Source organism: Carassius gibelio, chromosome A16, assembly GCF_023724105.1.
Source record: "Carassius gibelio isolate Cgi1373 ecotype wild population from Czech Republic chromosome A16, carGib1.2-hapl.c, whole genome shotgun sequence".
NCBI classification, from domain to species: Eukaryota; Metazoa; Chordata; class Actinopteri; order Cypriniformes; family Cyprinidae; genus Carassius; species Carassius gibelio.
The window spans coordinates 5,307,241-5,321,708 of record NC_068386.1 but is presented as its reverse complement, the minus strand read 5'-3'; the positions used below and the strand labels follow the sequence as shown (position 1 = coordinate 5,321,708).

At 36.8% G+C, this 14,468-nt stretch overlaps 2 protein-coding genes across 4 annotated transcripts in view; one reads left to right on the top strand and one right to left on the bottom strand.

Annotated features, from left to right (window-relative positions):
* Positions 1–14,468, top strand: part of LOC128030397 (disintegrin and metalloproteinase domain-containing protein 22-like) — a 59,554-nt gene that overhangs the window by 25,274 nt on the left and 19,812 nt on the right. For all 3 annotated transcript variants that reach the window (XM_052617986.1, XM_052617984.1, XM_052617985.1), the window contains exons 6-14: positions 199–262; positions 9,011–9,080; positions 9,245–9,315; positions 11,803–11,877; positions 11,989–12,060; positions 12,496–12,662; positions 12,748–12,832; positions 12,918–13,008; positions 13,129–13,180. In XM_052617986.1, coding sequence (XP_052473946.1) covers positions 199–262; positions 9,011–9,080; positions 9,245–9,315; positions 11,803–11,877; positions 11,989–12,060; positions 12,496–12,662; positions 12,748–12,832; positions 12,918–13,008; positions 13,129–13,180 — 747 coding nt within the window. The remainder of the gene's footprint in view (positions 1–198; positions 263–9,010; positions 9,081–9,244; positions 9,316–11,802; positions 11,878–11,988; positions 12,061–12,495; positions 12,663–12,747; positions 12,833–12,917; positions 13,009–13,128; positions 13,181–14,468) is intronic.
* On the bottom strand, positions 4,202–8,404 carry LOC128030420 (claudin-12). Its single transcript, XM_052618036.1, has 3 exons — positions 8,262–8,404; positions 7,307–7,610; positions 4,202–6,291 (listed from the first exon to the last, which is right to left on the bottom strand). The coding sequence occupies exons 2-3, from the start codon at positions 7,581–7,583 to the stop codon at positions 5,543–5,545; spliced, it is 1,026 nt and encodes a 341-aa protein (XP_052473996.1). The 5' UTR covers positions 7,584–7,610; positions 8,262–8,404; the 3' UTR covers positions 4,202–5,542.

Here is a 14,468-nt window from a genome sequence, read left to right as displayed (position 1 = left end):
CTGTCAGTATTTTACTGTAAAATAAGAAATACTGAAAAATACTGTGTTTTGTTTTTACGGTAATATGCTGTAAAGCAGTTTCACAGTATTCATACCATAGAATTACAGCAGATTGCTGACAACTCTGTTGCCAGTATTTTACAAGATTTTTTTTTACAGTATATGCATCACCATCTCTCTCTTTTTCTTTCTCTCTAGTGGAATGTTCTTTGATGGGAACCACACATACATGATTGAACCAGGAGGAGAGAATACTACAAGTGTAAGTATAGTGGATTCCTACATTAAACAAAGAAAATAGTGCCCATATCAGTATTATGAGATTTATATATGTCATCATGTTGTTTATTAGCTATAAAGTAAAAATAATTTTTGTATTGCCACAGTTTTTATAGTATACTTGCTCCATCTTTACTTTGGTTTTAAGGTGTCTGTAGATTAAACTGTAAACTTGATAGTGATTGTTTGAGGCAAGGAAACACCCCAGAGCTGTTTAAAAGGGTTTTTCCAGTGCAGACAGGTCATATGTTGACTGATAAGCCCATCACACAGTCGATAGAGATACCTGACTCTGAAAAGGCACAGCTATTATCTGCTAATGGCAGAATCCCATGTGAACACTGGCAGAGAACGAGGATGGTGTATCCGGGAAAGACAAGCTAAAGCTGTGTCACTGAGTCACTGAGGTTTTAGAAAGGAAATATCATTTCTCAGTCACAGAACGATGATCTGATTCATTAAGTGACTCACAGAGGTACATGGTAATGAAGAGATCTGTGTCATTTAAAGCATCAGTGAAAGGCTGAGATGTTGAAGTTCTTTCATTAATGAAAGAATGAAACCTGTCCAGTGACACAGGAGGGAGTTTATGATCCATTCACAGTTTGCTTTTTTTCTCACAATTTTGTTTTATCTGTTCAGTCACAAATATTATAAGTCCATCTTTATGCCATCAGAAATGACTTAATGAATGAAATTCAGCATAATTCTCACAAATGTTTATCTTTATAAATGTAAATGTATATTAAATATTCATATATATATGATAATGCTTAAAGATTTTATCAACACATGTATACACAATAATGTGGAAAATAATGTCATGTATCTGATTGTTACTGGTTTCTAGGTTATCTCCAAGTTAATAAACAGGTTAATTAAATTTCTTCAGTGGGAATTTGAGGAATCCTTATCTTCTCACTTTTGTTGTACACTGCTTCGTCTGCTTGTCTTATGAGCATCTCACCCTGGGAAATGACTCGGTTTCTTTGTCGTCTTTCTGCTGATGGTTTTGTCATGTTTCGTATCAACCCTGTGACCTGGCGTGTTGGTGGCCTCAGCAACAGGGCAGTCCTCTGATCTGATTCATTCAGACACAGTCAGAAACCAAAGGAACAGTATCGTCCTGTGTACCATATGGCACATGCATCTGTTATCCGCCTCGCACTGCAGCGGGGGACATGAAAATGTGTCCCTATTTGGCCGCTGTAGCGTCTCTCACTGCTGGATCCTGCACAAAGCTCACAGAACATGCAGGGTCTCTGCCTCTCAACCTACCTGAAGTCATAATGAAACTAAAGTGGACATTCTTTACTTTACCTTTACTTCAGATTTTTTGACAGTTTCCTCAGTGTCCAGGTTAGTCCTAAGAAAACAATGTAATAATGTATTCCACCTCTGAAACAGCAGTTCTTTATGATTGACGTTTGCTTGACTGGAAATAATTTGAGCCCTTAGCCAAATAGGTAAGATTACAGCTACTATTGCATGGTAGCATATAGCTTTTCTAAAATTTTGCACAGTGAAGTATAAACAGTAATTTAATTTATTTGATAAAATATATATGTGATAATAATACATTTGTGTTTATTAATAATAATGTATTTATTTATTTACACAAAATTAATAGTTAGCTATAGGATAATAATGGAATTATAGTGAAAAATATTTCAAGCTGTTCTTTTGAACTTACTATTAATGAAAGCTGCACCAAATCAGCATATTAGAATGATTTCAGAAGGATCATGTGACACTAAAGATTGCAGTTAAATGCTGCTGAAAATTGAGCTTTGCCCTCAATTATATTATGCCCAAATTATTTTTTTAAATGTTATATTAGAAAATAAATCGTAAATATTTTTCACAATATTTCTGTTTTACTTTATTTTTGATCAAGTAAAAGCAGCCTTGGTGAGCATAAGAGACGTATTTCAAAACAATTAAAAAATCTAACCCCTTGCTTTTGAACAGTAGTGCATATATTACTGATTATATGCTTATAATTATTTATAATAATAAATTATTAACAGTAGTTTAATGTTTGCTAACATTAAACAGTGAAACCTAATAGAGGTTATGACAATAACAGCAAATATTGATAAATAATATAAAAGACAGAACTAGATAATTTATGATGCCAAATTCTGTCTGCTGATACACCATTTTAATTTCTAATAATAAAATAAATATCAAATATTGATATATACAATTAATTAAATTATGCATGATGTAATTAAGCCTTGTTCAGACAGTCAACCCAAATCCCGATTTTTGTGAATATCCGATTGGAATCCGAGCTAGATGACTCTCCACACTGTGTGTCACAACTGTTCAGATCTGATTTGTGTGTCCCGTAGCACTCATTCATTTTACTGAATATCTGCAGTGGGTACTTTCTATGGCAATGCCGTTGCATTGTTACGCCTGCGCTTGAAACAATAACAGCAATACAGTTTGCAATACAGCTGTGGTTTTATGACATGACAACATGTTGCCGTCACGCTGGATTATATTTTGTTTTATGAGGTAGCAGCAAATATGCAGGAAGCTGGAATGTGGTTTCCGAGTTGAGTTTCATAACTCAAAAAGTGTATTCTTGCAATTGGTATATTTTCTTTTTCCACTTGATTTGCACATCGCAACTACAAAAGCTGGTTTCTGCAAAGACATTTAGCAAGTTTTCTACAACTGTTTATATTTTACGTGGTGTGAGAATGTGAAAAAGCTATGCTAAATCTTACCTGACTGGTCAGACTGAAACAGATTTCTAGGAATACGTTTTGAATAGGACTTAAACCACATATGAATGTAGCTCGAAACGGATCTGCAAAAATTCCACGTAGTTTGTTGCCATTCAGAGTATTTTAATATAATCTGATTTAAATCAGATTTGCACAAATATCAGATTTGGGCTGACAGTCTGAATGAGGCTTTAGTTTGCTTAAAGTCGTGTTTGTGTTTTGAGAGACATCTCTTACTTGTCTCTCCATGTCTTTTTAGACTCAGAGGACAGTTGGGCTGTTAGTGTTGGGGGTGGGTGATCGTCTCTGGAACAGGGCAGCAGGCACCCCACCCCCTCAACATTTTTAACACACTTTCCAAAAAAATGAAAGTGTGCCATCCCCCAACCTGCTTTCTATTCATAAACTAGTCCCCAAGAGAACACTCACACCCCTTCCTCTGCTCCAATACAGAAAACCCCATCTTATTTTAAACCAATACATCTGAGAGGCCATCTGCGTTATACGGCTAATCCTTCACTAAGTGCTGTCTCTCATACGTGAGTATATGGGTGGTGGACTGGAGCAACCTCCATAGAAACGAGGTCTGTGTCTCCCTCGTCTTTCTTATCTAGCTCACTGATATTCCCCCTGGCAGCGAGTGCAAGCGTGCAGAAGTGTGCTGGCAGGATGTGTAGTGTTCCTGTAGCTCAGCTGGTAGAGCATGACGCTAACAATAGCAAGGTCATTTCCCAAGAAATGCTTATCTGATAATACGCACATCAAATTCACTTTAAATCACTAGTGTCTGCTAATTGCAGTGATGAAAATGTTGAATACTGTAGTTGTCTGATATTTCACGTCAGCTTTTGTTTAACGTCTTGAGACTGACTGGCTCTCTGTTCCAAAACCTAGTGAGCTGCAATCATACATAAAAAGGAACCTAAGTGACTGATTTGTAATGGTTTGTAAGCTTTCGACATTGTACTCTATCTGTTAAGCATAAAATGCATATAGCAAACAAATTTTGGGTAAATTATTAATAAAATATTGATTAAAAAAAACTAAAGATAAAAATAATTAAATATTGTTCAATATAATGAACGTTTTACCTAATAATTTTTTTAAAAAAATATTAGGGACTTTGCTATTAGGGAAATATTAGGGAAATGCTATTCAGACAACAAGGGACAGCTCTATGCTATATTTCAATAAATCAGCAGATTTAATTTAATAAATTGCAATCAACACATTAGTACTCTATACAGGTTACATATACACACACACACACTCACACACATATACATGTATTAAAAAACATATTAAAAATGACATAAACATTTTGCAATAGAGCTTTGTAGAAACAGGCAAGATGAAATTGATCTGTGCAATATGTCATAGGCAATGTTATAGGAACTATTTGTTTTAGAGACATTAGTGTTTTTTAAAAAAATGTAGCAATGGACTATGTAACAGTAAACAAACATACTACTACAGCATTTAATTAAAATGCTCTGAGTTACACTGCAATGACTTCTCTGGTGTGACACCTTTAAAATGCAATAAAAACATTTGCACTAAAAGGAGAGAGTGGAATGCAGTGTAGTGTTTCATTCATGGTTTGTAGTTCATGTAAGGCTAATTACAAAGCATAAATCAAAAAGTGGTAGTACAGTCTTGATAACAGTAGCTAAACTGCTCGAAGGCATCAGGCAGAAATGAGTAATGAACCCTTAAACATATATAAAATAAAATAAAAACAGATTCTGTTACACAAGTGTTCATGTAGCATCTTGACAGTTTTTAAACTGACAACAAAACGGAAATAAAAATGTATTTCCATTGCAAAAATAATAATAAACAGCAGGTAAATCTACTTCTCCTTCACTTTATGTAACATCAGAAATTTAGAAAAAAAAAAAAAAACATGATGTTCAGTTATTACAACAATAAGGCAAATATGAAAATTCATGGCATTGACAGTAGGAATAGTGTAAGCAGTCATAAAACTGTAGGTTGCGTCTCTTTTAAGCATTTACTAATCACATTTAGATGTTAGCAGGCATATTCACTAACAGGTTAAAACAGTGTTTAACATCAACATAAAGTTCAGTGTTAGTGTTGAGGTTTAAAAGCAGAAAAAAGACATAAGGTCATGCAACGTGAACGGAATGAATTTCTGTGTACATAATACGTAAACCTGTCACACTGAATTTAATGCAATGCAACATATTCAGGGAAATTATTAACAGTTTACACAGAAATGTGTACTGCTTGGGTTTTATGAATAAAACTCATTGAGAGAGGTACACAACTTTCTAATTGCACCTGTGTTATTGGTTTGATAATTTTTACATTGTATGGCCATTTTCAGTGCTATTACTAAGAGGCACCTGGCTACATAAATTGAATAAAAGGCATTTCTTTTAGTTTCACTTTATTTTGTTCACTTCAAATTCCCTGCCACAGTTAATTTACCATTACTAATTTTTAGGAAGAGAACACCAGTTTTACCTGTTTGATTTGAAACAACTAACTCATTGTCAGTCTGTAAGGACAGGAATGTCAATCTCAATGCCAGACATACGGGAGCGTGTGGAATAGCGGTGCCCAGCATACCTCTGTGAGGGGGCGTAGCTTTGAGATGGGGCATATCCCTGAGAAGGCGCGTAGCTTTGAGAGGGAGCGTAACTATATGCCTGTGAGGCTCCAAGTTCTATACCGTAACCATCAGGTATGGACATCTGTGGCATGTAGACATGGGGCGGCATAGGCTGTGTGGGTGCAGGCTGAGGGTAACCCTGTGCTGGGAAAAAAGTGGGGGCATCCAGAACAGCCGGAGGGAAGCTCTGGGGCGCATATGTCATGGGAGAAGGCAAGCCATTGGCCATGAGGGGCTGAGCTGAGAGGCTGTTGGTCATTGCAGGAACTTCAGGTAGAGGTAGCCAGAAGGGTGAAGGCAGTTTTTTACACATGCAATACCACATGAGCATCAGCAGAGCGGCTAGGATTAGACCACCAGCACTGCCAATGGCCACATACACCCCAAACTCAACAGCAAACAGATTATCATACCGCTCATTAAGCTTACGCGTGTGGAACAGGAACCAGACAGAGGGTGGCATGGCAATTGCCCCGCCTAGAAACAGAAGCATCCCAGCCACTAGATGGCAGCCTGAGCTGTTGACCAAGCAGCGGGAGTTCTTGATGTCATCAGGAGTTTTGGAGCAGCAAGCAGTTTTACACATGCCAGTGAGGCAAAGCAGAAGAGCCAAGCTGGAAAACAGCAGGCCTGTGGAGAGAAGAGGCTGATGTCAACAGAATAAACCCTATGATTTCCGTGACGCAAATGAGGACAGAATAACTGAAACCAGTCAAAAAAAATGTTATTTAGTGTACAATGCAGAATGTTCTGGAATTTGGCACAAATTGGATAAATAAAAGTAGAGCTGTAAATGTAATCAAACTGTGATATGGATTAGTGTCAGTGAATATAAACTACAAAAAAACTGCCATTTAATATGAAGTAGATTAATAAGTAAATGAGCGGCACAGCTTGTGTTTTCAGCAACCACTGTCTCATTATATATAGGTCATAGGACACTACAAATGAACTTCATCTCCAGAGCTGCTCTAAGAGTCACATCACGAGTGTTTTACCATTACATTGGACAAAACTTTGTCATATAGACGCAGAAACCCAAAGGTCTTAACTACAATCTGTTTGGTTTGAAACCTTGGCCACTTTGAAGGTGGCACTTGATCTTTGTTTCCAGGCACAACGTTAAAAAATGCGACACACACATCTCCTGGAAATCTTGTATAATTTCATTTTTCAATGACTACTTAGAAACTCCTTAAGTATTTCCAATTTTGTGTGCCGTATGTATCAGGCATTCAGCCAACGGTCCGTGGGCGTGACGTCTGAGGCTGAGACTACAGTTCACCTAACCGTCTTTCTTTGCATATGCCTTTGAGCAGGCATTATGCTAATATTTTAAACTGTGATCTAGATGTTTGCAGAAGTAATATCTAGGCTTCAATCATTTTAGGCAAGTCTGGAGCAGTGTTCTCTGTTTGAAGAAATAAATCCCTTTATGGGAGACTTTGAGCTTTGTAACTTTGCGGATTTTATACATAAGCAGCAGATACAAAAAGAAAACAGTCAAAATCATCATATGGCCTCTTTAAAATGAAGCTATTAAAACAGAATTAAAATGGGAAAAATTTAATTTGGGAGGAAAATGTATTTAATACAGCTTTATTAACTGAAGAACAAGTTCATTGAACCCATCATTAGCACCTACCTGCAGGTAAACAGAACTGAAGTAGTCTGAGGTCCAACTGGTCTACTTTGGCATACCAGTCTGCATCAAAGTAATAGCAACCTGAAGAACCATCTCGCAGCACACACTTTGTCCACAGGCCATCGTACACGGTCACGTTTTTAGCATTGCGGTTAAAGGTGAGAAGGCGGGTGGTTCTCCACTGGGGAATGAGCATGGCGACCATCAGACCACCCACTGACAGCATTGCGATGATGAAGGCGAAAGCATTGGTGGCGTGAACGTCACGACAAGACATGGCTGGAGGCAGGAGAAAAACTGGAACCTTGTGGGGAAAGGGGACATGAAATGACATTTTTAGACAAGAGGAATGATGAGAAAAATGCTACGTTTTTATTTCTCCATATTTCATTCTGCAGTCTTAAGGTAATTTGAAAGTTTGCTTACAAAGGGAAAGTTTTCATACGATTGTATGCAAATACAGAAAGTGTACGTTACTGGAAATCTTACTGTAATGCCCACTCCTTCACAAACATACAGTAAAGATGAGTCAGAATCCAGTGATGCTTGCAATGTTTAAATATGAGTCGTATTAAGTATGAGTGTGTGTATTAAGCGTTAATGTGTTTTAAGTGTAGACCACAATAAATGTCTCTGTGTATATGTACAATAGCTATGTGTAACGTTACTGTTTACATGGAGAGTTGTGCGCAAGCTGTCATTACAAAAAAAAAAAGTCAGACATTAGCATCTCTGTAAGAATTAGCATTTTCTTGCTGTGTCAATCAGAAGATACTTATTTTAAAGTTATATTGTTTTAAAGTTACAGTGGTGTTTATGGTTTGTTTTGATTAATTAAAAGTAGATTCGAGCGTTGACAAGCTAATCTCAGCTAACAGCTAACATTATGATACAACCTGTTGCGCTTTAGTTTCCTCCGAGTGACACTCTTTTCAGACCAATATATCGCACATACCTGATTAATAGTGAGCTTCAAACGACTCCTTTCCAAACGACTGTCATTTTATCACGCAGTTGGTGATCTTCTGTCCGGTTTCGTCGTGTAGTGTTTATGTTTTGGGACTCTTCGGGAGCGCGCACAAACTCACTGAGGCGGGTGCCTTGTGACGTCACATGTGCGCTCACTTGTGCAATAAAACCATCAGTGTAATGTGAATAAACGCAAAACCAGTATAAATATTCAAATTAACAGTGTGACAATTGTACAGTGGCATTTTAAAAGACAATTATTTTGCTAATTTAAACGACACAGTCTGTGGAGCCTTCTCTCAAGCAAATCGAGTTGTATTTTAGAGCCTACAACAAACGATAGTCAAAACGTTCATTTTCCATGTCATCATTTTTAACTGTCTTAACTATTTCTTCACAATAAGCTTGATGTCACATTTGTGAATAGGATAGTCATATTTTTAAGTCAAATTCTGTATAAACGTTTAAAAAATCGTTTGAGGAATATTAATTAAAACAACAAAACTGTAACATAGTGTAACAAACTTGTTTAGGTCTACAGAATATTGTAATTAGTACATTTAGAACTTTTAGACACAAATTGCCTAAATCAAAATGTGACTTGCATTATTATATGTGCTGTCTGTCTCTTTCTTATACAAACATAACGGTTTGTCTCGTCAAACTATCTAAGTGTTACAAAAGGGCATTTGACAAATATGAATCATATCATATCCTCTGATTCTTTCCCTGTAGGAGGAGGTTGATGTGCACATGATTTATCAGTCTCCTGGTTTGGACCTCCCAGAGGACTTCATTTCTGCAGGTATGAACCATCTCGTGTTCCAGTTTAAAGCATGATGTATATAGCATGCAAATACTATATATAAGGGTCCATGGGGGATAATTAATAAAGAGGAATGAGTTAGTTTTGTGTGCATGCACTTTGTGATCAAGTGTCCATTCTGATAGTAAATATATTTGTTTAAGATCACCTGGCAAAGACACTGTTCCAGAACCCTCCACTGTCTAGTGCCTCCCACAGGAGGAAAAAGAGACAGGTGTGTATACTTAAAGCATGCATGGCTCATGGTTTCTGTGTGTGTGTGTGTGTGTGTGTGTGTGTTTGTGTGTGTGTGTGTGATCTGATGTGATTTCAGTGCTGTTGTAAGTGCTGCTCTCTTTCTGTTTCTTCTGTGTCTTTCTTGTAATCCCCATCAAATATTTACAACAGGGCTGTGGACTCTTTATGGCACTAATGAATAGATCAGCTGTTTCTCATGTTTTGCATGCTGAAGGGTGATGATATGAAACATGTTTGTCACTAGGATTGGGAATGACGATTAGTTCAGAATGCTTTCCTTTTTAAAATAGATTAAAATTTTCCTTTCTCTTTGGAATGTTACAAGCTCTTGGTGCATAAAGAAGATCCGTAAAGTTGCAAAGACTAAAGTCTCAAATCCAAATAGATTTTCTTTATAAAAGTTAAGAGTCAACCACACCCCCCTAAATCGGCTCGTTCTAACACACCCACACATGTCTACGTCACTATGTGGGAAGATTTGCATAACTCCGCCCAGATGTTCACGCAAACAAAGAAGAAATACCTTTTATTGTCATTGTAGTATTGTTGTTGCTGCCGCCATGTTGTATAGCCCATGTGTGTTTCACTGAGAAAGAGAAACTACTTTGTTTTGCCTTCCAAAAGAGGACATGACTAGAAATCATGTTTATATCATGTTTATGATGGGTTTAATGTTTATGTCTCATCGCTCCGGCCAGACAGGGCATCACAGTATGTTAAGGGGCGTAACATGCCCATCACACACTTGAGGTATTCAGCAAATCACAATGCACTGGATAGCTGGCAAATCAGAGCACACCTCGCTTTGTAAAAATCAATGGGTTTCAGAAAGGCGGGGCATAGAGAAGAAACAATAGTGTACAGAATGTGGAAAATAATGTGTTTTTTGAACCTTAAACCCCATAAACATATTCATTACACCAAATAATGTTGTTTTTAGCAACATCATTCGACCCCTTAAAATAATAATAGAATAATCATTTGATTCTGTTGTTCTAGAATGTCTAGAATTTTTTAACTGATGTTGCTGGAAGGCTTTAACAAAATATGAATAAAACATGCAGTACTCGCTTCAGTGCAACTTTTAAACTCTTCTGTTGTCATGACAACGCAGTGTCAATGCATGTCAGTCTATGCACAAGAATGAACAAAACTTCAGAGTGTGTGATACATTGTTTTTTGGGGATTTAAAATATTTTCATTTATTATTGTTCCATTTAGATCTTAATTCACCTCATTATTTCGTAACATGTTCCTGATAGTCTCGAATGCTTTAAGAATTATTTTCCCCACTTTGTGTGTGAAAGAGGTCCTATTGTGCTTTTTCACTTTTTGAATTTTAGTCAGTGTGTACGTTTGGGCATAAAAAAGATCAAACGTTTAAAAAAAAAATCCCTTTTCAAGAACTACAACAAATGGCTGGTTTAGGCTATAGCGTTGTTTTCCGGGATTTTGTGATATCACAAAATATTAGAATATGATTAAAATAATTCAGCCTATGGAAATTCAAATGGTTAGGGGGTGGGGAGGGGCGAAGTCATTTTTAAAACTCTTGGTTGAGTGCATCAGACAAGAGCATGGCGAAGAAATGTGCTGTAGTGTCAAGTTTTCCTACACATGCACCTGAATAATTATGTATGTAAATATGTATGTTACAATTTTGAAAACATTTTTTATAATAAATTGCTGACCGTGGAATACTAGACCAATATGTATTCTGCAGTATTTACACTTCAATCATGAGACTACAGTGTTTCCCATGTATTGAATGCGGGTGTTTTTATATCACTGTATTTCTGAAGGAAACCGACTGTCTACATGTCAGAGAATTGGATGTCATTTTCATTTCATCATGCATGTAATTTCTGATAAAGCAGCGTTGTGAGCAGGACGCCTGTGTACAGCCTTTACCAGGGAAACCTCAATCACTATTACTCCAACAATGCCTTCTGCTCTCCGATAATGAATTTGCATATTTATGCCGCCAAACAAAAAATCAACAGCAACAATAACGTTACCACTCCAATATGTCTTGCGATATCCATGGGTGCAAAGTTTCTGCGTGATCCTTTTGTTCAATATTCTTGGGGTCTGAATCAATATTGATGGCAATATTGACGCCATCTGGAACTTGCTACTTTGACAAGAGGTGTGGCAGTACTGTTAGCCAATCACAATGCACTTGGATAGCTAACCAATCACAACACATTGCATTTTTTGGAAGGCGGGCCTTAATCAAAACCGGAACTAATCAAGCCTTTGTGCAAAGCTGGGGAGAAAGGTATTTTAATAATGTAAATTATGTGAAAAATAATGTGTTTTTCAAACCACCAAGCATGAGAGCATGTTCTAGTACACCCCTAGATCCAGAATCATTATGATTCCAGTTTCATTGTCACTGTCTCAGAGCTAATCAGAGTCATAAACTACATGAAATTGATGCACTTTCGAATTTCTCACACAGATATTGCGAAATCCACGGAGTGTTTCAGATGAGACCAAATATATAGAGCTGATGGTCATAAATGATCATTTAATGGTAAGATGAGTGACCTAATTAACCAACATATTAACCAATTTATATTTTTTTTTCTTTTTTAATGCCTGTAATGCATTCATTTGACTATGTAATCACATTCATTTTTCCCAGTACAAGAAACATCGTCTTTCCGTTGGACAAACGAATAACTATGCCAAATCTGTTGTAAATATGGCTGATCTGGTAAGTTGCTGATATATACAATTCAGTCTTCTATTATTCACTTTAATAATATATATCCTTTTAATATTTTTTTCTTACACTGCAAATCCATTAAACAGAAGCCTGATCCTCATCGGTTTCCCAAGTCAAACAGACCTTGTTGTATTCTGACAGTTACATCATGAGCTGCTTTATCTGCTTGTTTGTCAGTCTGTCTGCCCTTGACAGTCACATAAACATCCCTCCATTTCTCTTTCTCTTTCTGTGAGAGACAGTTGGCATTTATCTGCTTCAGTCTGTTGTTCAATATGTCAAAATGGAGCTCTAGAATTAAAACTAAAAAACATCCATCATCCAGCAGTCATCATCTGTGTCTTGTGGATTCAGACTTACTTGAAAAAGATAGAATTCTTTCTTCCCCTCTTGTTAATAACAATGTTTTATTTGTATCTGCAGTACTTCAAAGAGCAACTCAACACTAAAATCGTCTTGGTTGCGATGGAAACATGGGCTGCAGACAACAGATTTAACATCAACGACGATCCCATGGTGACATTACGAGAGTTTATGAAGTACCGAAGAGACTTTATTAAAGAAAAGTGTGACTCCGTTCACCTTTTCTCGTAAGTTATCAAAAAATACAAAGCAGACATTAGTTTTATGATCAGATAAAGTGGCACTTCTAATCAGTTTTCCCTCTCCTTCTAGGGGAAACCGCTTCCATAGCAACTGGGGAGGAGCCTCATATATGGGCGGAGTCTGTTCACTCACAAAAGGAGGCGGAGTCAATGAGGTTTGTGGTTATGAAAGATGCTTTTAACTAATGAAGATGAATCTGTTTATCAGTCTGGGTGTTTTTTTTCCCTCTAATTTGTTAGTATGGAAAGACTGAAGAAATGGCCATAACTCTCGCCCAGTCACTAGGACAAAATATCGGCATCTTTTCTGATAAGAAACGCATTTTAAATGGTGAGTTTTCTCGATTCCTATTCTAACTTTGATATTTTTTGTATTTTGTCAGTAAATACAGAAGTACTCTCACAAACAGACTCTCATCGTTTGTCACTGTAATCCGTCTTTCCCTCACAGGGGAGTGCAAGTGTGAAGATAAATGGTCTGGTTGCATAATGGATGATGTTGGGTAAGTTTCTAATAAAGCAGATTTCACAGATTTCCTAACACATACACATAACTGACTAATGTTTTGAGACCCTATTGTATATTCATATTAGTCTTAAAACAGCCTGTCATGCTTTGTGCTGAGTCTGTGTTCCTGTGTTTTGTTGCTTAATAACTTTAAATGAAATGTAGTCAACGTAACAGTGTTTGAAATCTGTGCCACTTGCTGATCCATAACACTTTCTGTCACGTCAGATGCTGTAAACTGGCAGCCAGTGAGAAACTTTGAGACAGATTTAAACACTATGTGAATTCCACTAGGTGGCAGTAAATAATTTGGCTTCTCAATTCATCTGTCTCAGCTCTTACTCATATTTGTGTCCCATTATCATTTTCATGGGAGCCTCACAGACTCTTGATGCGTGGTTAAATTAGCATTACAGTCTGTGAAAGTGAATCTCACAAAGCCTTCCACAAAATATGCAGATTTCACATTCACATTTCACCCTAAAATCAAGTCTTATTATTGTAATGTGCCAAAAAAACAGACATTATTTTGTTTTATTACAGTAATAAGAATCACAATTGAACATTACACAAAAACTCCAGAAGACATCCAGATGAATGTTAATGTTCTTAATTACCCTTAATAAACCCTATAAATTCTGTTCTCTTTATTTTATTTTTTTTTTTATATCTATATTTTTTTCTTTTGATGTTGGGGTGAAATAGGGCATTTTTGTAAGATTGAAATATGAACTCCTGTGTAAAATAAGAGCATGATATCCTCAAATTGTCTTGAGAAAGTGTTATTGATCATTTTAGTCTGATTTTCTATGCTTGGCTCTCCACTGTTGACATTTCACATGTCGATTTAGACATTTCACTGTTCACGTTTCAAATTTGCCCTTGGTCAAACATTTACAGACAGTGTTTGTCAGTTTCAAATTAAAACATTTTATTAACAGAATAACAAACCACCACTAATGATTAGTATATATGCTTAAAAAGATTCAGAAATGTTCACAGTGGTTGTTTGAGAAATGCTTTGATGTGAGGTGATGCGATTTTGTTCATGTCATATTGTGCGTCTGTGTTGTGTTGGTTTGTCTTTATCCATGTGTTTTAATACCTTTTGCATTTCCCCCCAATCCCAAATGGGACAGCAGGTGAGCAGACGCTTGGTTGTGTCATGCTACTCGCTCGTGTCCTGTCGACCAGTCTGCTGCTGAGTCTTTTCAGCCCCTCACTCCATCTAATAGCATTAGTACCTCAGTTTTATTCAGTCAAGAGAGCAATATGGCAGAAGC